Source organism: Paroedura picta, chromosome 3 (genome assembly GCF_049243985.1).
Source record: "Paroedura picta isolate Pp20150507F chromosome 3, Ppicta_v3.0, whole genome shotgun sequence".
Taxonomy (NCBI): Eukaryota; Metazoa; Chordata; class Lepidosauria; order Squamata; family Gekkonidae; genus Paroedura; species Paroedura picta.
Window position 1 is genome coordinate 17444060 of NC_135371.1, and position 22035 is coordinate 17466094.

A 22035-nucleotide genomic window follows, 5' to 3' on the forward strand; every position below is an offset into this window, starting at 1 on the left:
TCAGCTCAAATTCCATGCAGAAAACTCACTCCCTACCTAACTTGCCCCCACTGGAAATATTCCCCAAATAGGAGATGGAAAATGGCCCTCTGGTAGCCCCAATCAGGAGGGAACCCTTGGCCATGAAGGGCTAATAAGGGATCAACTCTCTGCCTCCAAACCAGAGGTTTGCTGGTTAGAAGAGAAAGCAGCCTCAGAGCATGCCCCGCGGCCAGTAATTTGCCCTGGCCTCCTGGTCACAGAGACCTCCCCATCCAAGTAGCCCTTTCTTCCAGAGGAACTGATCTCTGCAGTCTGGAGACGAACTTTCAGTCTGGGCATTCTACCAGTCCTCTGCAGGGGGTGGAGGATCCCTACTGCCACATCTTAATCCTTGCTGTTGATCAACCACCCTGCAGAGGGACTTAGTAGGAGGAGAGGCAGGCTAGCTAGGCCACTGTCATTGGTGTACTGTAGCAGTACTCTGATAGTTGACCAAAAATTATGGTAGAAGCCATTTTTACCATAGAGTATTTGCCCAAACACCAGAGTGTTGCAAATCGCACAATATAATGACACTAGAGACAAAGCCTCATCAGCATTATTTTCCCTGTGCTATTGCCTATGATGGTTACCCCAAAAGCATTCCTTCCTTCTCAGATTGCAAATTGGAAATCTCATATGACTGATCCATGAATAAACAATCCCAAGGCAGAGGCTTTTCCTGGGTCCCATAGGGTCAGCAGGACCTCCCCAAGGCACACAGAGGCTGTGCCAGGATGCAGCTCGCCCCCCCCATGTCCTCCGAGTTGAAAGAGGCCAGGGCAACTTACTGGCAGCAGCCTTTCCTAGCCGAGAGCTGCCACCTGATTGGGGCTATACTACCAGGGCAGGCCATTCCTGGCTGAGGGCCATCTCCTATTGGGGGAATATTTCTGGAGGGGGAGCAATCAGGTAGGGAGTTCTCTGCATGTAATTTGAGCTGATTGGCCCTCATTAGCAGAGTGCAATTTAAACTGATTCACCCTCATTGGCAGAGTGCTCTCTTCCTATTGATGCCACACCCCTACAGAGGGTCAATCAGGTAGAGGGTGGGTTGTCTACAATGCAATTTGACCTGATTGGCACTCACTGGCAGAGTGCTCCCTCTCTATTAGTGGCACGCCCCCAGGGAGGACCAATCAGGTAGGAAGTGAGTTGCCTGCATGCAATTTGAACTGACTGGCCCTCACTGGCAGACTGCAACTGATTGGCCCTCATTTGCAGAGTGCGCTCTTTCTATTGAGCTGTCAACTTGAGCTTTATTATATTTAGTGAAGTTATGATACCACTTTAACTGCTGCCTGGAGCTGCTCTTTTAATTCTACTTGTACATGTAAAAGAACTGCAGTGCAGAAGCAACCTGTGTTGAGCGTCTCCAATGTTTGGGTATGTATTGTGTTTAATAGAAAACTTAATAGAAAAAAATACAAATTGTATTTATAATATGAAACTAAAATATGTATACACCAACTTTCCATCATCAACTTGGAGAACATTTCTTGTGAAAAGCTTATTTATTCTTCCCTTTCACAGATAAGGATCTTGTACGCAATGGGAACGCATAAAGGCCTCTTCCAATTTCATGGCCAAAGGAAATAAAAACTACTTTGGACCAATATCTTTTTAGCTGAAATAAAAACCAAGCAAATGTAAAGGAGGACAGCCTGCAATGCCTACAGGCATATTGATAATTCCATCATGGCAGAAATGGGGGCAAAGCCTTCATGCTTGAGAGAATGGTCCTTAACATTTGGCCGCCTTCCAGGTATCCCTCCAATTATCATCCCTCTGGTTCCAAAATATAGCCAGTATTTCTAAATTATGTTAAATGGCTCATTTTCTAAATCTTGGTTTTAAAAAAATAACCATGCACTAGAAAGCTGCACAAGCTGCAAAAGTGTTTCTAAAAGAACATTCTAAAGACAGGGGAAAGGACATTATTTATTCACAACTATTTCCTTATGAAGCTTGGTTGTAACTCAGTGCTACGACCACATTTTTTACTGTGACTCCCCCAGAAAATATTTAGTGGCACAATAAATAGCTGTGATATGACTAACAAACAGGATCGTACTTCTTTCATCTCAATTCCCAAAATTCCCATCCTATCTTCTAATCTCAGGCGGCAGAGAAAGACACTGTTGATACACAACGTTAGCTTTTATTTCAGACCATACCTTAGTCACATTTCCACAGCTGTTGTGAGTGGTTAGTTTGTAAAAAGAAGAGTACAAGCGGTATTAGGGTTTGTCTGCTTCTCTCCCTCCAACCCCCAACTCTAGATAAATGGGAAGACTGACTCAACTTATTTCAAGGGCAAAGGAAAGCCAATCTGTACTTGCTCAGGGGCATTTTCTTCTTCAGATATGGAAAACCAAAATTCCAAACAGTACGAGATGGTATGTTATGTTCTTTGGATGGATAAATTCCTGTAAAAAAATAGTCTGTTCTTCAGGTTATCTATCTTGCTATTCTCCCTCTTTCCCCTCTCAAAAACATCAAAATAAATCAAACATGATGTGCCCTACTCTGTGGAGATAGGAAATGCCTTGCCTGGGGTTGGAAAAGTTCACATGGGAATGTATTTATTCTCAGGGTTCTAGGGAATCACCAGGGTCATCCAGTCTAGTCCCCTGCCAAGACAGTTGTCAATGGACCGGGGGGGCTCTGTGATTTGTCAAATATCAGATCTTTCCCATCACCCTGTTAAGCTTAGCAACAGGGAAGGAAAACATTTAGCTCTCTAAATAGCAAGCACTTCGCAAAGGGCAACATTTTGCTTTGGGCCTTTTTGTTTCAGAAACTACATATATGTCTTGATGTATTTATTACAGTTTAATGAAATTCTTATCCCCTGTAAGATAGGCGGGTTGAAAGAGAGTCACCAAGAGCTGGACTCAGGTCTCCACCATCCAACACTGTTCAATATGCCAACTTGGTTCAGAACAACTGCAAGCCAAAAGGTAGAGAGGGCTTAATGAAGTGGGGAAGACTCTCAACCAGTTATTATGGCTCTGCAGGTCATTACTTTTTAACGTGTGCATGACAGTGCTCACAACTCTTAAAATGGGGGAAAAGACTCTGGGGGCCACTCCTTTCAATGCAGAAAAAGAACAGATGGCCGAGCAACCACACTCCTTCCTTCTCTCCCCCTTCACCCCAATACATTTTTCATGGAAATGGTAGAGCAAGTATAGAAATTAGATTGGCTTGCGAACAATTACACAGTGCAAGTTGGAGACTACATGAATGGATACTAGAGCAACTTCTTATCAGGTCAAGCTTATGAAATAGCTATAAAAAACAGGAAGCAAATATTGCTGACTTTTCTGTACATTTGTTAAGAAAAGGAGCCAATCGGAATACATGTACTATTAGCCAAGCAGGTAATCATAGAATAATAGAATTGGAAGGGACCTCTTGGGTCATCTGGTCCAACCCCCTGCACTATGCGGGACACTCACATCTCCATCGCTCATCCACTGTAACCTGCCACCCCCTTGAGCCGTCACAGAATCAGCCTCTCCATCAGATGGCTATCCAGCCTCTGTTTAAAAATTTCCAAAGATGGAGAACCTACCACCTCCCGAGGAAACTTATTCCACTGAGAAACTGTTCTAACTGTCAGGAACTTCTTCCAGATGTTGAGACGGAATTTCTTTCATCCCATTGGTTCTGGTCCGTCCCTTCGGGGCAAGAGAGAACAACTCTGCTCCATCCTCTATATGGTAGCCTTTTAAATACTTGAAGATGGTTATCAGATCCCCGATACTCCATTTGATACAGCCCAAAATCCCAGTCGCCTTTTTAGCCACCGAGTTCTTCATGAGGCCTCCCCAATCAAAAAAGCAGGGGAAATAGAAGTAGCCTTTACTTAGCAGGTTTATATGCAGCTAAAACATTAGGACAAATATAATTCTCGCTAGGAAAGGTACAGATTTTCCTCTGTTACTGGAAGAACATTTATAGAGACAAGATTGTTTAACTGGTACTGCACTGTAGACGTAACTTATCAAAGCCTAACCGTGTTTTCAGTTCTGATTCTATTATACATAGTGTGTACAAATGCAATAGCTTTGTACTTACGATTTTGCCTCATTTCCTTAGGAAGCTGCATCTTGTTGGTTTGACTGCTTCCTTCTAGAACAAATACGAAGCCCTTCACTTCCTTATCGAACTCCTATGATCAGCACAATGAACCAAATAAAAAGCACATCATCATCGATACAATCAAGGCACCTTAAGTGTAATTCAACAAAAGTCCCACTCTGCTGATGATAAACAGCTTTTGTAGGCAGTCAGCTTAGCACAGGCAAGCTACAGCAGAAGGGGGAGCAACCTGTTTGGTATGTGGATAGGGTGTCTGGTTTAGATGTTGTCATGTTTTAGCAGTTGTTTTCTTGTAAGAGCTGCCTGCCTGGTAAAGGTTGTGGGGTTGAACGTAAAATAAATACCATGCCCATGCACTATTAAAAGAAAATGATCACCAATAACTGAAAATGCCAATTTTAGCCACACATGGTGGAAGTGCATTAAAGAAGAAGAAGGGTTGGTTCTTATATGCCGCTTTCCCCTACCCGAAGGAGGCTCAAAGCGGCTTACAGTCGCCTTCCCTTTCCTCTCCCCACAACAGACACCCTGTGAGGGAGGTGAGGCTGAGAGAACCCTGATATCACTGCTCAGTCAGAACAGTTTTATCAGTGCCGTGGCGAGCCCAAGGTCACCCAGATGGCTGCATGTGGAGGAGCGCAGAATCGAACCCGGATTGCCAGATTAGAAGTCCGCACTCCTAACCACTACACCAAACTGGCTCCCAAAACCAAACCTTACTGGCAAAGAGCCATGGTGACAGGAAAGAAGATCCCAGGATGTCATCTCCTGTTTCACCCCATATGTTGTTTGCCTACTCCTGGTCCTTCAACATCAGCCTGATGTACAGAAATTTCCTGAGCTCTTTAGCTCCATACCAGGCTGGCCAGGCCTATTCTACATGCTTATGAGACATGTAATTACCAACAGTAAGTATGTAAAGTTTTCTAAGCATTGAAGGAGGGTATTCTTTTGTACTGAACATTGTTACTAATAACTACCCCCTTTAGTAGCCCATTACTACACTGAGAGGAGGGAGAATTCAGAAAGTCAGAGCAACCTAGAAGGCCACTGCAAAGACATTAATATTTGCCACTGAGAAGAAAGACGATGTGCATTTCTAAATTGAGCCCAACTTCGGAAGCTAATGTACTCTACTAAAAGCATGGCTGCAATCAAAAGCTTTCTGGAAAAGATTTTTCTCTCTAAACAAGAGGGGGAAATTAACTGTTTATCCTAAAAAACATTCATCTTAAAAAAAACAACAACAGAATTTCAATCAACTCAGAAGTGATCCAATTCAGAGAAAAGTATCTTTGGGGGGGGGGGGGGCTGGGGGGGTTGGATAATCTAGAAATGTAGGCATTGCCTGGAATATCATGCCTTATGAGAAGCAAAACAGAAGCAGGAAAACACAGCAGAACCAGGAAGTGTCAAAGAACACAGCTGTGCCTAGAAATCAGCGAAGCCAATTAAAGAAGAAAAAAGTGCCATGTGAGGAACAAGCCCAAAAGACCAGCAGTGCTGTCCCAATTAAGTCTACTCAGTATCCGCCCCAGGTCTATTCAGTGGGGCTTATTCTCAGGAAAGGGGTCATCCCTGGAGATCAAGCCAACATTTCCCAGTTTTGAGAATCACATTGACTTCAGTTAGGGAGCTTACTGATCATAGCACCAAGCATCAATGACTGTGAAAAATATAAATGTGCTATGCAGGAGTGTGAGCAGTACAAGATCCACTGGCCCCGGGCTTGACCCAGTGGCAATCAGGAAAGCAAAGCTATTCTAAGCTTCCTTACATAGTATTAGAAATTCCTAGCTGTAACACTATAGCAGTAACAAATCTCGTTTGCAAGCAGGCATGAAGTGGTAACGAATGTGGTCATTTATTCTGTCATGGTAATAGAAGTGAATGTGACAACTTTTCAACAGGCAGGTCAAAGCCCTCATTACTTTCTAATTTTAAGCTTCATGTACACTTGCTGTAGTTTATATTCCAAGGTCTTACAATTACCCCATAAAACATACTTTTCCAATTACTGATGGACTGCCAAAAATCTTCCATTTTGCACCGGGATTCTTGCCTTGAGCACTGAAGATTTCAACAAATGGACCACCCTGCAACAAAACAGATGAAGACCTGTCCCAGTATGTTAGCACAATAGGATGCTCATTCAATCTCCCTCTCCCTCATCAAAATGATCACCAAGTGTATAATTTGAAATGATTTCCAAAACCACTGCCAGGAGATAAATATAAGCTTTTCCACCATCAGTAACCTAATTTTAATGCCAATTTCTCTACGCACATTTAAATCAATTGTGTAAATAGCCTCTCTCGGTCTGATTCAATCAGTGATCAGGGATTCTAAACATGGGTTCAGGGAAGCCTGGACTTCGGTCTGAGGATACTTCTAAGTTCAGGATAGATAGATAAGCTTCCCTGAGCACTACTGATCTTATCCATCATTCAGAGATACAATGAAGTGTCCTAGTGCACACTCTCAGTTCCCACAGGCAATCCAACAGGCCTGGTCCCATGTAAACCAAATGTGTGTTCTAGGACAGGGGTAGTCAACCTATGGTCCTCCAGATGTTCATGGACTACAATTCCCATGAGCCCCTTCCATCAAACGCTGGCAGGGGCTCCTGGGAATTGTAGTCCATAGACATCTGGAGGACCACAGGTTGACTAACCCTGTTCTAGGATGTACCCCAGAATTCTCCAAAATATGCAGCATTCCTTGACAGATATCCCACTTAAAAGTGGTTCTTTAAAAGCAAGATTCAAAAACACTGCCCTGCAGGATTCAACAAGAGATGGTTTTAAATCATTTTACCCCACCTTGCCTCATGGTTCAAGGCAGAGTATAATAATAGTAAAGAACATTTCCTATTAAACCAGAATAATATAATGAACCCCAATCTTCCCTTCTCTTCCCTTATAAAGACAGTTGCCATTCATAACCCCTCCAAAGCCCTGATAAGCCAGCCTTGCAGCAGCTCCTGCATATCCCCAACATCTCTTCAGGGAGCCCATTCTGCAGTGTAAAAGGACTGGGCTCTGACTGGTGCCAGGTGAACACTGTGATGGGACAAGCAACAAATGGCTGCTAGAACACTGTAGTTGGCACACAAGAGCCTAGAAAGAGGATGATCCTTGTCTCTTAGCTCTTATGTGTTGCAAATAACCCGGTTTCTTTCAGCATCCCAACACTTAAATCTTTTATTTGTCCCAGTCATATCATATGGCTCAAGGGTACATGGCTCCATTTGTCCAGGAGATCAGTGCAGATAATTTAGTTATTTCCTTAGAAACTGCCAACAGCCAAAGGGACTCCAAATGCATTTAATCCTTCAGGGAGTCCAGCTGGAGAGAGAAAAATCAGGCAAATGATGTATGTTTTACACTCATAATGAATTAAAGTAGAGACAAAAGGACACAAAATAAATAAAGGGGCACATGCTACTGTCAAAAGATGAACAAGAGTCATATTGGAAGTGCCAGGAAAACCCTGAGGAGTAGGGAGAGGACACCTGTCACAGACCAAAGTACAGACTCCTCCTTGTTGAGCAAAGAGGCCAAAGGCTCATCACCAAAGGAGATTCCTACTGTGTTCAGGAGGAGCCCCAAGGGAAAGCTCACTAAACCTGGGATAAGGCTTGCCTTCTGATTTGCACTTGGGCCCTGAATCCTCCCATCCTAGAGCCTGCTGCTGAACCAGAGATCTCGCTCCAGATGACCCTCAATCATTTCAGCCCCAAAGTGGTACTGGCTGCTGTAACCAGGGCACACCCACAACTACTGGTTATCAGGGGAGCGCCATTCATATAACAGCCTTGTGGGGTAGATTGAAATAGAGCATTTGTATGCCTGGAGCAGCGGAAAAGAGAAAGATCGGCATGGTGGGACAAGAGGCAGAACTGAACTGAGAAACCCTAGGAAAAAATTAATTTAATATACAATCATGAACAATGGATCTTCACACCATTGGTCAGTTTTGGTTTAATTTCTGGGAAAGAACACTTGCATAATGTTATGGCTGGGGGTCACCACAACATGAGGAACTGTATTAAAGGGTCACGGCACTAGGAAGGTTGAGAACCACTGCTGTAGATAGAGAAGTGTGTGAAAGGAAAACCTGAGGCAGGGAGGGGAAAAAGACATGGTAAAAAGAAACTGTAGCCACAAGGGGGAGGGAGTAGTGGGGGGAGACGACAACAGGATCTCCCCTTTTATACAAGTCCTCAAAGGCCCTCCCTTGCTATGACTGGTCACAGGCTAACCTCTCTTTACTTTTCTTGTAATTTTACAAAAAGATGCCTTGGCTAGTAAGATTTAGGAATATTTTTGACTTTACCTGATACTCATTTTTGAACATCCTGGCAGATATTTCGCAGCTGGGAATGTAGTTTCTGTACCTCAGCAAACACTAGAAATGGGGGGGGGGGGGGGAGAGAGAAAAGTTTTTGCCATTAATTGAGAATCCACAAAAAGCTCCTCTACAAGGCAAGAGTATGTTTTAAATATTGATTAAGTCTACTCCATAACAAAGTTGGAAGCTGACAGAAGTCTTACACAGAACCACATTCCTAGTTTTGGCTGTGACAGCAAGTCAGTAATGCCCCCTCTGCTTCCAGGATAAGCCCCCAAACTCAAACATCACTCAATTCTGGCAGTAATTTCGAAATATAATGAATTAAATGGTACTGTAAGTGATCCAAGATTCTAATTGAATCCACTGATACTTAAATGTTAATTCCAACAGAAATCAAATGAAATAAGATGTTATTGTGTAGTGTACAAAATTACTTTAATAAAATCACTAGAGTACAGCTTAACTACAAGTACTCTACATTTGTTAGGTATCAAGTTGCTCCAAGTTATCTACGTGCTAACAGCAAAGTATGCCAAATCTGAAGATACTTAAATCAGAGCTTTGAATGGGCAAGACTGATCTTTCTACTAACCTGAAAGCCCCAGGTTTGCAGAAAAATCTGAAAACCAAACGATAAAAAGAGCACCTGTATCACAACATTTCATATAAACTACAACATTGTTTTATAGGAGTAAAAGGCTGGGAGAGAGGTCGTTTCCAGGGCTGTTCTGACTTTTGAGGGACAACTCAACACAGCCAGGCCTGACAGCAGCCACTGGGTGACTTGATACAATCTGACTTGTATGACTCACCTAGGCCTGGCTGCTCACTAATCTCCAACAACAAACTGTCTATGAAAGCCAGCGGTGTAGTGGTTAGAGCAGTGGTAGTCAAACTGCGGCCCTCCAGATGTCCATGGACTACAATTCCCATGAGCCCCTGCCAGCAAACGCTGGCAGGGGCTCATGGGAATTGTAGTCCATGGACATCTGGAGGGCCGCAGTTAACTACCCCTGGGTTAGAGCTACAGAGTAGGGTCTGGGAGACACAGGCTTGAATCCCCAGTGAACTTTCACAGCTTTTGGGCCAGTCACATACTTTCAGAGAGACAGGGATGGGAGAGGGCAAAAGAGATGAGTGACAGTAGGGTTGGGGAAAAGCAGAGAAAATGAGAGAAAGAGACTAAGGGAAGGGTGAGAAGAGGGAAACAAGAAGAGAGTGAGGTGAATTGCTCCTGCAATTAACTTGCAAGACCCTGCTTGTATTAATTTTATTATATTTTATTTTTTGTATTTTAAATACAAGGCTTTCCATGGTTGTCAACGAATACATTCAGCTGCTAGCTGAAGAGAATACAAAATAAAGCCTAAAGAATTGTGATGTGTGAAACAAATGCTTGACTACACTACCGATAACTGTCATGCATAATTTTTCATCAGTATTAATCTTTTTCCCTTTATATTTAATTGCTCCAAGAGTAAATTTGTAATGAATTCCCTTATGTACTCATGGAACTCAGCGATTGGCTTCTTTTAACAAGCACCTTTAAGAATACTCATCTTTATCCAGGGAGGGGAGTATATAAATATAATAAATAAATAAGTTTTGGACCCATACAGAAGAGGGGCAGCCTAAAAAATCTAAAAAATAAATTTTTAAGAAGTTCACCCTGTTCTGAAAGCTGACTGCATGAACTTGGGTCAATCACAAACACTCAGCATTGGCCACCGCAGGGAGTGGTTTTTGACAATAAAAATGGAGAAGATAATGATGCAAGCGGTTTTGGATAATGATTAAGGTGACCAGATTTTAACAATGGTAAAGCTGGACACCATTGACCGGGGAGGGGGGGTTTTGATTAAAAATTTGGTCTATATGGAGCAACAAAAAGTTTCATAGAACACATAGAACGCAAAAATAGTATTGTAATATATATTTTTTTAATTTCAACGTAAGTACAATTTGCCAGGTGCCCCCAGATGTCCCTCCAAAAGTGGGACAATCTGGTCACCTTAACAATGATGTAAGCAGATGCAATATAGAAAAGTAAACTTTAAAAAGCTGAAGACGGGGGAACAGGTCAAAGGTAGGTTGATTGGCAGAGAGAAGTGAGGAAAGCAGAGAAAACTCAGGATATGTAGGTTGCCAAGAGGGAAAGAGCAATAGCATGGAGAGCAGAATAGAGGAGGAAATGAACCCTATACAATTCCTTGCAGGTTTCCTACCAGGCAAGGCCAACATTGAGCAGCTTGGCTAGACTTTTCCCAGGAGTAGGGAAGGAGGGAAAATTGAAGGCATAAAGGTAGGTTGGATTGTGAGTGGGAAGGAGAGGAAGTAGGAAAAGGGGATAAGTTCTGGCAGCTTTCAAGAAGGGAAATATGACATGGTGGGAAAGGGAAGAATGAGGTTCCCCTTGCAAATCTTTGTAGTTCCTGCTTGTAAGGTATAATAAACATTGTTATGTTCCTGATTCAGTTGTGTCTATTAAGAGGACTCTGAAGCATACCCCACTCCATCTGTTACCTAAATTAGATTTCCGGGTTGTTGTTTTTAGTGCATTTATTTAAGAAGCAAATGAATTATCTAGTAATTACTTTAAATTACTTAACTAAATTGATACTATGAATTAGCCATTCTAGAAATTTGAACAGTACTGTTAACTGCCTATGTGTATTATAAATAATGGTGCAGCAGTACCTGAAATTTAAAATAAGACATTCCTGCCATGATTATTGAAGAAAAATCAACATATTTCAAGCTAACACTGCCACTTTTAAGGACACAGCTTTTTCATGCATTATTCCTACCTACATTGCACAGATGCAGGATATATAGCTGCAAGACCAGTAATAGCTGGATAAATCTATGGATGGATCACTAAGATGGTCACAGGGCCCTCTGTGAGAGCCAGCATGATACAATGGTTAAGTCAGGGCGACTCGGATCTGGAGAACAGGGTCTGATTCCCCACTCCTCCACGTGAAGCCATTTGGATGACCTTGCTTCAATCACAATTCTCTCAAAGCTCTGTCAGCATTACCGACCTCACAGGATGTTGTTTATGGGGAGAGGAGGGAAAGGCCCTCTGTGGTCTGGGACCCTCATACCTTAGGGACCGCCTCTCGTCCTATGTCCCCCACAGGGCTTTACGTTCTGCGGGGTCCAATCTGTTGGTCATTCCCGGCCCCCGGGAAGCGTGCCTGGCTTCGACCAGGGCCAGGACCTTCTCAGTCCGGCCCCCGATCTGGTGGAATGAGCTCCCGGAAGAGCTGCAGGCCCTGTGGGAGCTTTCGGCATTCCACAGGGCCTGTAAAATGGAGCTGTTCCGCCAGGTCTACAATTGAGAAAATCTGGGCCCCCCCTGCTCTGCCCATTTTCGAAATCTTGCGGGGCTCATAGGCAGACTAGAGGTCATCAGCCCCCATCCATCCTGAGGTTAGTGTTGGTAGGAAGGCAATCCTTCCCCCATTTTTACTGCCGTGCATGGATTAATTTACTGGTTTTTATAAGTTTTTACTGGGGGTTTTGGACATTGGGATTTTATGTATTGGGGGTTTTATGTTGTGAGCTGCCGCGAGCCCTTGTGGGAGCGGCAGGATAGAAATGTAAATATAAATATAAATAAATAAATAAATAAAAGGTTTGAAACGCCTTTTGGTAGTGAAAAGTGGGGTACAAAAACAATTCTTCTCCTCCTGCTAGACTTCTATCTCCTAAACAATTGCACATTTTTATTGCCATTATGAAGAACGATGTGTAGACCTGCCACTAGCCTCTCCTTGTATGTATGCTGATGAAAGAAGGAAGACAGCAAAGCCAAACAGTAACTGAGACAATGCCTCACATCTCAGACCCTTGATTGGTTCCTCATTATGGTGCTTGGCTTGTGCATCCTATCCCCAGCTTTTCACTTCTACTCTCATGGCCATGGCCTTGTAAAGTCACATCTCTGCTTCCCTCTCTTTGTATCATGTGCATTTGAGGTCTTACGACCTCCTGACATGTACTTGCATATAGACAGATCCCACGATTTGAACAGTTGAAGGCCACTGAATTCCTGCAATGAATTTTATTTTCTCCCCAACCTGTAAAAGGAACATGGCCAAATGATCCTCTAAATCTTTTATCAGATAACAACCCACAATTTCATGCACCACAAGCCTTGCAACTATTAATAACCAACAGGCCACATTTTAAATTTATTAACATGGAAACTTGTGTTGTTTTGTTGTCCTGCAGTGCTCTGCCAAGATGGATCATTTTTACTTTGCTTTGGTATTGAAACACTGATAATGTTGGCAGGATGTATTAATGTTCTTTATTGGCTATATATTATGTTAACTTGTGTTTTTGAAGGATTATATGGCATTGTGACAGACTTAACTTTTAAATATTCAGTATGTAAAACTAATTTGTCTCAAAAATGCTACAACCCCTTGTGTGTGATTAACTGTTGTCTCCGTTGGCTCAGCTTCTCATAAATCAATACTGTCTTAAAGCTTGTGACACTGGGTTTATCTCTATGTCTCCTCTGAAGTGTGAGATGTGGCTGGGCCCCCAAACCGAGCTGTTTTGAGGCAACGCACGCTGATGTTCCTCTCTTTTGGCATCACAGAGGCAGCAGCCCTGCAACTGGCTGAAAGACTACTGGGACAGAGAAATTAATTATTTGGGAGAGGTAGGCTATGTTACAGGTGACACGGGTTTGGCAAAAAAAAACTGTGGCGAAATCTGTTTTACTTTAGCGATTTGGAAACCTTCATCCTTGAAGTCAGTAAATGAAGATATTTCTGTTTCATCTGGAGTTCCCTTAATGACCCCTCCTTCTTGCCCCACGTTTTAAATACCGCTGTATGTGTTTTTACACGTACTTGGCTTCAGTGATGTTTATTAACAGTTTTTATTATATATATTTATAATGTTTTGTTTAAACTGTCATCTGTTTTTGGTGGCTTTCATTGGGCATACAAATTTTACAGATTTAACAGTTAATCCATCTAATAAATAAACAGGTAGGGACCAATTTTAATTAGTAGAACTGCAAGTACAGAGTACAGTTGTTTATTTCATTGAGATTACTGTAGCTGCAGCAGGGAATGTGCAGCGGGTTTCCATTAAATTATGCTGTACTTCAGTATTCCAAAAGACCTCTATGGTGAGGTTTTGGTAATAACTGATATCATTTACATTTTACTGATTATCTACATTCAGGCAGATGATTAGTTAAGTAAAATTCCTTACAATCAATCAGTAGCCCTAATTTGAATAATTTTAAAATACACTGGAATTATTTTCTTATATGTTTTGTTGATGTGAATATTGGATGCATGGTATTTAACCTGCACTAAGGAAATAAATTTGAAAATGTGCATGTTACATAGTGATATTTAGAGCCTTATAAATGTCCCATTTGGTATTATCACAACTTATAGCACAAACATAATACAAATAACAAATTATTATGGCTTTTCCGCCGTCGCTACCAATCCTCATAGAGAAAATAAAGCAATCTGTTACTCTTCTGTATTAACTTACTGCAAATACTTAAAAAGATTACAAGCAAGCCATATATAAAGGAATAAATTGGTCACAGTGGAGCTTACTGTGTATTAATATTTTTGGGGGGTTACTAGCCCCCATTCTCACATTTAAAGCAATCCTTTATCTCAATGAGAAGAATTCTATGAAGCATCATATAACACAAAACATACAATGCCTATTCCCAGAAACGAGAATCTAGATCTGCAGCCCAAGTTTAACAAAACATGACACTATGTTTGTTTTAAAACCATTCTTTTCCATTAGCTGTCAAAAGAGGCAACAACCCAGAATGCCCAGTCTGCCATGGAGCCACAACCTCACAGCCTAATATACCTCACTTTAGAGACAAACAAGATTTTTGTTGTCAGATACCTGCCAAAGGTATCTGACTCCTGGAAGCTTATACCCTGAAAACCATGATGCCTAAGGTCCTAGTGAACTTCAATATTGCTGGTCCTCTGCAGACCAACATGGCTACCTTCTGAAATATCTCTCACAATGTTGCTGTTGTGATGATAAAATGGAGGGGCAGAAAAACGATTTGAGCCATGTTGGGTCCACATTGGGGGGAAAAGCAGCACAAACAGGGATGGTGGAAAATATCCCCTACTTTACAAAAGAAAGGGAATTTAAGAACTTTCCTGAGTTATCAGAACCCGGCTGGTGTAGTAGTTAGAATGTTGGATCAAAGAGACCCAGTTTCAAGTTTTCATTCTGCCATTGAAAGTTGTTCACTGACTGTGGGGCAGCTTAGCTGACCACACAAGGCTCTTGTAAGGATAAAATGGAGAGACCAATGTAACCCACTTTGAGTCTCCCTTGGGTAAAAGGCAGAGTATGGCATTTTCTTATAAATCTTATTCCGAGTACAGTTTTCCAAAAGGGGTGAGTGGTCTTACTGTTTCGCCATCTGGGACTGCTACCCCTCTTTTGGCGGAAGAACTGTTCATTCAGTAATATTGTTCAGTATCACAAGTACCTCAAGCTTTGGAGTTAGTGTGCAGAGAAAGACAACACATGTCAAAACAAATAAATGCTCCATATTAGCAGAACCACTATGAATCCTATTCTGAATCAAACCAGCACTTCGTCAATATTTATTCCAGAATTTGGAGAGGACTTGTAACCTGGCCTGCCACTGAGGCTCAGGTTTCCTTGCTCCCCAAGCTGCTGGAGAGATTAGATGTCAAGGTCCTTGGTGCATTTGGCAACAATTAAACTGAGTACTATTAGAGTGTCTTTGTTAATATTATTTCAGCTTAGCTTTTGCATGAAATGGAATCATAGAGTTGGAACGGGCCATACATTCCACCGCTGAACTACTCTTACTGTGACATTTTTTTCCAGTTATGTAGCCAGTACTGTTCTACATGTAGAATCATAGAATCATAGAGTTGGAAGGGGCCACACAGGCCATCCAGTCCAACCCCCTGCTCAACGCTGAATCAGTCCTAAGCATCCTAAAGCATCCAAGAAAAGTGTGTATCCAACCTTTGCTTGAAGACTGCCAGTGAGGGGGAGCTCACCACCTCCTTAGGCAGCCTATTCCACTGCTGAACTACTCTGACTGTGAAAAATATCTAGCCTATATCGTTATACTTGAAGTTTAAACCCATTACTGCATGTCCTCTCCTCTGCAGCCAACAGAAACAGCATCCTGCCCTCCTCCAAGTGACAACCTTTCAAATACTTAAAGAGGGCTATCATATCCCCTCTTTTTCTCCAGGCTGAACATTCCCAAGTCCCTCAACCTATCTTCATAGGGCTTGGTCCCAGATCATCTTTGTCGCTCTCCTCTGTACCCTTTCAATTTTATCTATATCCTTCTTGAAGTGAGGCCTCCAGAACTGCACACGGTACTCCAGGTGTGGTCTGACCAGTGCCGTATACAATGGGACTATGACATCTTGTGATTTTGATGTGATGCCCCTGTTGATACAGCCCAAAATGGCATTTGCCTTTTTTACCGCTGCATCACACTGCCTGCTCATGTTTAGTTTACAATCCACAAGTACCCCAAGGTCTCGTTCACACACAGTGTTACCTAGAAGCGTATCCCCCATCCAGTAGGCATGCTTTTCATTTTTCTGACCCAGATGCAGAACTTTACACTTATCTTTATGAAATTGCATCTTGTTCTCATTTTCCCATTTTCCCATTGTGTTCAGATCTCGTTGAACTCTGTCTCTATCTTCTGGAGTATTTGCCAGTCCTCCCAATTTGGTGTCATCTGCAAACTTGATGAGTTTAAACCCATTACTTCAGGTCCTATCCTCTGCTGCCAACAGGAACTGTTTCCTGCCCTCTCTCCAAGTGATAACCTTTCAGCTACTTAAAGAGAGGAATCCTGTCCCCTCCTTCTCTTCTCCAGGTTGAACATTCCCAAGTTCCTCAGCCTTTCCTCACAGGGCTTGGTCCCTCACATAGGGCTCATCCTCCTCACAGGTGGGAGCTAGAGATTACCTGGAATTACAACTGCTCTTCCAGATTATAGAAGAGAAAATGGCTGCTTTGGAGGGTGGACTCTGGCATTATATGCTGCTAAAGTTGCTTCCCTCCCCAAACCTCACTCTCACAAGGTGTCACCCCCAAATCTCCAGGGATTACCCAACTTCGATATGGTAACCTTAAGGGGAATAAATTTCTGCAATTGGGAGATCTGCTGCAATTCCAGATTTCCAGCCTCCACCAAGAGGCTGGCCACCCTAGAAGGAGAGAAGGAAGCAGGAAAAGAATACTATGAGCACTTTCAGCAAAGGGAAAGAGGAAATAATGAGAGAGAGGGAAGTAAGATTCTTCCAGCAAATCCTTGTGACTTCGCATGTGTTATATACTAATGATCTTCACAAGCTTAAAAGATGCGTCCTTTAGACACATTTCTTCTACAGGTTCAATTTGGTATTATAACCTGCTGTTTTTTTTCAGAACCAATGAACAAATAGTTTACCGCAAACACAACAATGCCAGTTTTTTTATCTCACTATAACAAACTTTAAAACATTCATGTGTACTAAACTATTTTAGTTTAGGTTGTCTCCGTGTCTTTATATATATATAACAATAGTAATGTGCGACCTCCATCTACAGATACTTAAATCTATGGATTAGATCCACACCAAAATTAAATGTATTTTTCTGCAAACTTGGGATACTCACAGAAAAATCCAAACAGTTTTTAAAAAATACTCTGGGGACTTAAATTCCCTCCCCCCAAAAAATGCTTTTAAAAATGTGTTGTCCAAGCAAGCGCAGATAATGCCCTCATCAGTTGAGCTGGCACCAGCTGTCAACTCCAGACTTGGCCACCTTGGCAGAGGATGCCAAGAGTGACTACAGGCCTGGCTCCCCTGGATGCACACTCTGGGAATGGTTGCCAGCCCAACAGCTGCAGCTGCAGAAGGAGAATTTCAGGAGTGGCTAAGGGCCTGGCCTAGCCTGGCTAGAAGAGCACTCTAGCTGCTGTTCCCTGTTTGGCTGCCGTGGCAGAGCACTCTGGGAGCTGCCCAAAGCCCAACTGTGCAGCTGAGATCTCCAGGTGAGCAGTGGAGGACATGGGAGGCATTCTGGGTTCAGAGCACTTTCAAGGTACCATTGCTGTCACAGCAGGTAGGAGATGCCACCTGCAGTTGTGAGGGTGGTGGGAAAGATAGGATCTCGCAGGACTCCCACCTGGGCACAACTATTCACTACAACCACTGCTGATTATAGATCCAATCTATAATTACTGATCAGATTTTCTCCAATGTACTGTCTAGGCTGAAAAATCCAGTGGAAAATAGCATGCCAGATCAGTTCCTCAGGAGGAATAAGAGAATCACTGCTTCCTGCACAGTTTCTCCCGCTGATTGGACAGCAATTACAAATGTTGAAGCCATGTGCTTTAAGAAATGCTAAAAAGGAAGGCACAACCATTCAGCGTGTATATTCAGTTCCTTGCTAATATTAAAGGATACAAAAAGGCTGGTTTGAGATTCTAACAATCCAGAAGTTCTGCTATTTTAAACTGCAGTTAAGAAATCGTTTCAATTCCATTTTATTTTGTGTACTTTGCCGCCTAACGTCGTGCACTTATATTCAATAAAGCAATGGCAACTTTACGCCATAGAGATAGCACAGCAGAGATGAGGATGACACCTTTACAGCACATCATGAGGCCACAATGCAGAACAAGAGACTCTGCAGCGCACAGAAGTGACATTTTAATATTGAAGCCCCATTGGTTTTTATTGTGATGAAGCTCCATGAAGACGCCCGCTCACAATGAAAAAAATCCTCTTCATATCTATAGTCCCATTAAGTCATAACTAAGGCTGACATCTTAAGCACGCTTTGCTCCAGAAGAAGGTTTTACTGAGATCAGTGAGCATACCTCCAAGTAAACCGACTTCGGATCAGGGTACAAGGCCAGCAAGTCATAAGGCACGTACTCCACGAGTCCCCAAGGGTATCTACTACAAAATTAAGTGACTTCTACAGAACAGCCTGAACCTCAATAGTTACTCACACGAAAGCCTACTGAACTCTACAGGACTAAAGAAAGTTAATAATGCACAGGAAGCGTAGGTTGTCCATCATATTTTAACCTCACCTTTCTTCCAAGGAACTCAAACCAAAGTACATTGTTCTCTTCCACTTCTCTTTATCCTCCCAAGAACCCTGTGAGGTTGGGTAGGCTGAGGGAGAGTGCCTGGCCCAAGTCCCCCAGCAAGTATCATGGCCAAAAATTTAAACCCAGGTTTCCCAGTCATAATTCTGTAATCTAAACACTGAAACAAGAAATATCTAACCCTCTATATCAGACTTTTTCAACCTTTTGCCCATGGAGTCCTGAAAAAAAATTGCAGACTTCAAGGAACCCTGGAAGTGATGTCAGCTGGCCACGCCCCCTGCCATACCATGGAAGTGACATCACTACTCACACCCTTAGCCTCCTTTTGCTCCTTCCCTCCACCTATACCACTACTATGGCAGCTCTGCCTCATGTAGGCGGGAAAGAGTGGGGGGTTGGTAAGACAGCCCAGACTCCCCACCCCCATCCCATCCTACTTCAGAGAGCCCACGGACCCCTGGTTGAACATCCCTGCTATGAACATTTAGTTCCAAGTAAACATGAATAGGACGGGGCTACAAAATGACACTCTTTTACCATCTTTTAAAATGGGCCCTTGTACTCCTGTGTCTTTAAAAGAAGCTTGATCCCCAGACATTAGCAGGTGATAAACCATGAAAAACCTCCCTTGCTGATTCCTGCTGCTCAAAGTGTTTTTACAGAAATAAAAGAACATCATGCTTTTTTCACCTAATCCATTGGCAATCCTGCTTGGAAGCTAGCCTATGGAAGCAAACTAAATCTAATTACTGGGGACTTTATCTTAATTTTTATTGTCATGCTGCAATCCTATGCATGGGAGTAACTGAACACAATTCGATTTAACGGCAAGTACTGTAAATAAGGAATTGGGCAGTAAAACGAAAATCCTTCACACGAGGGATACTTAAATCCCACTGAAGCCTAGGATTTTTATGCAACCTGACTGTACACAGAACTGCAGACTAAATTAGCCGCTACTTCTCTGTAAATCGAATCAAGATCAATAGCCATTTGCAGTTGACGAAGTTTGTGGCCAACAAGGAGGGGACAGGATTGTACCCACTGGTCCATTCCTTGCCCGTTCGTTAGTTTTATCTTTTGCACAAAGCCTACAAGCATATAGACAGATTTTACATAAATTGTGTGCACAATCTGTACCGAGCAAAAACGATGTACTCCAAGTTTTGTTGTTGTTGTTAGGTGCAAAGTCATGTCCGACCCATCGAGACCCCATCGACAATGATCCTCCAGGCCTTCCTGTCCTCTACCATTCCCCGGAGTCCATTTAAGCTCGGAGTCCATTTAAGCTCGCACCGACTGCTTCAGTGACTCCATCCATCCACCTCATTCTCTGTGGTCCCCTTCTTCTTTTGCCCTTGATCGCTCCCAGCATGAGGCTCTTCTCCAGAGAGTCCTTCCTTCTCCTGAAGTGGCCAAACTATTTGAGTTTCATCTTCAGGATCTGGCCTTCTAAGGAGCAATCAGGGCTCCAAGTTTACACACCTACAACTGTTGTACAGGAGCGACGCCGCACGCCCTAACTTCTCAAAACCAAAATCCAGCGGCGCTTCCAAATGTTGCCAGCCGGGTGCAGAAAGCAGAAGTCCTAAACCTCTCTCAGGGAAGCAGGTGCGGGTTTGGAGATTTTTGGGGGGAGATGCAGGGCTTAAGCGGCCAGGAGAAAGTGAATGCCAGCCCAGGCATTGCGGGAAATGGAGGTGACACTAGCAGCGCCTCGCCCTCCTGCCCGAGCCAAGACGGTGGAGACCTGCAGCCTACGAGGGGACCCTTACCTGGACACCTGTGTGCGGGAGGAGGGGGAGAAGCGCGGAGCTTGGCCTTCTGGAGCCAAACCGGACAGGCCTGGCGCCCCTTGGCTCAAAATGGCGGGGGCGTGCAGCGGGCGAGGGGCTGGCAAGGGGTGGCCGCGTCCCACCCAAGCCCCGGGCGCCGCGGGCGCGGCATCTCTTTCCCCGCCTGGCCGCAGAGAAAGGCGGGGGCGACGCCGTGTCCGCAAGAGAGCGCGCCTCCTCTTCGCCGCTCCGCGGAGGGACACCTGAGAAGCCGCCGGCGTCGGTTTCCCGGGCAGGAGACGCCGCCGGGCCCGAAGCGTCCCTCGAAGCCACGTGGAGCGGCCCTCAGTGTTTGGGTTGCCGTGGCAACAGTGCGGGGGGGGGGCGCTGTTCCTCGCTCCGAGGCCCGACAGGCCTGGAGGGGAAAGGCGCTGTCCTTTTCTCAGGGCTGCTTTCAGCCTTGCTTTTTCGTGGCATGGAGGGAGACGGGGGTGCATCGGGTTCAAGGCGCAGGGAGGGTGGTGCATAAACGGGATGACTGAATAAAGAGAGCCGGCGTTAAAAAGTGTCCTCGCGTCCGCCCAGGTTGGATAAGGCGCTTCCATTGTACTTTTGCAGCTGGGTTTTTTTTTTTTTTCCTGTGTGAAATAGGAAAATATGTCGAAAGTGCCTTGAAAGGGTATCATCCTACGTGGGCAGAATGAGTCGCAGCTGGGAATTAGAAGAGTGCCCCGAGTGAGGGTGGTTAATGCTGGTGTATAATTGGGTTGGGCATGCTGTTGCCAACCTCCAGGTGGCACTTGGAGACCTCCTGGGATTATAGGTGATATCCAGACAATAGAAATTACTTCCCTTGGAGGAAATGGGTGCCTTGGAGGGTGAACTCTATGATAGAATACCATAAAAGTGTCTCTCCCCTCCCCAAGCTTCAGATATTCCCCAAGTGGTAGTTGGCAGCTCTACCTGACCTTATGATGGATGGTCCATTGGTGTCTTTTAGACAAGGGTAGTCAAACTGCAGCACTCCAGATGTTCATGGACTACAATTCCCATGAGCCCCTGCCAGAATTTGCCAGCCCCTGCATTTGCTGGCAGGGGCTCATGGAAATTCATAGAATCATAGAGTTGGAAGAGGCCATACAGGCCATCTAGTCCAACCCCCTGCTCAACGCAGGATCCGCCCTAAGCCATGGACATCTGGAGGGCCGCAGTTTGACTACCCCTGGACTAAATGGTCAGAGGCAGAATGCTAGCTTTCTGGAAGGAACTTGTAGGCCTTCTGGGGCAACAATTTGACCACTGTGCAAAATGGGATAGTGGTAAAGAGAGGGTGGTGGTAGAAAATACCAGTATCCTAAACAAATTGTACCTCCTCAATCCAACAGGTTTAGATGACTGTGATTGTATTTAAGACTGGATTATCAAATGGGAGGATGATAAAACCATAAATACATGTAACAAGAATCTAAACAAAAATCATCATCAGTTCATGTGTCTGGATATGCAAGTCAAATAAAAACCAAAATGTTGGTTTATCATATTTATATTAATAATATTTGTTTATCATATCTAATAAATAAATATATGTGTTTCATATTGGAAGTGATACTGTATTCAGCAATC

General features: G+C 43.6%; 1 protein-coding gene across 10 annotated transcripts in view; it reads right to left on the reverse strand.

The window, feature by feature from the left end:
* CFAP20DC (CFAP20 domain containing) overlaps nucleotides 1–20771 on the reverse strand; it is a 196953-nt gene extending 176182 nt beyond the window's left edge. For all 10 annotated transcript variants that reach the window (XM_077324990.1, XM_077324992.1, XM_077324986.1 and 7 more), the window contains exons 1-4: nucleotides 20413–20771; nucleotides 8470–8541; nucleotides 6138–6227; nucleotides 4108–4201 (exon numbers count right to left, since the gene is read on the reverse strand). In XM_077324990.1, the coding sequence (XP_077181105.1) occupies nucleotides 4108–4201; nucleotides 6138–6227; nucleotides 8470–8490 (205 nt within the window). In that variant the 5' untranslated portion in view covers nucleotides 8491–8541; nucleotides 20413–20771. The remainder of the gene's footprint in view (nucleotides 1–4107; nucleotides 4202–6137; nucleotides 6228–8469; nucleotides 8542–20412) is intronic.
* Between the last annotated feature and the right edge of the window lie 1264 nt (nucleotides 20772–22035).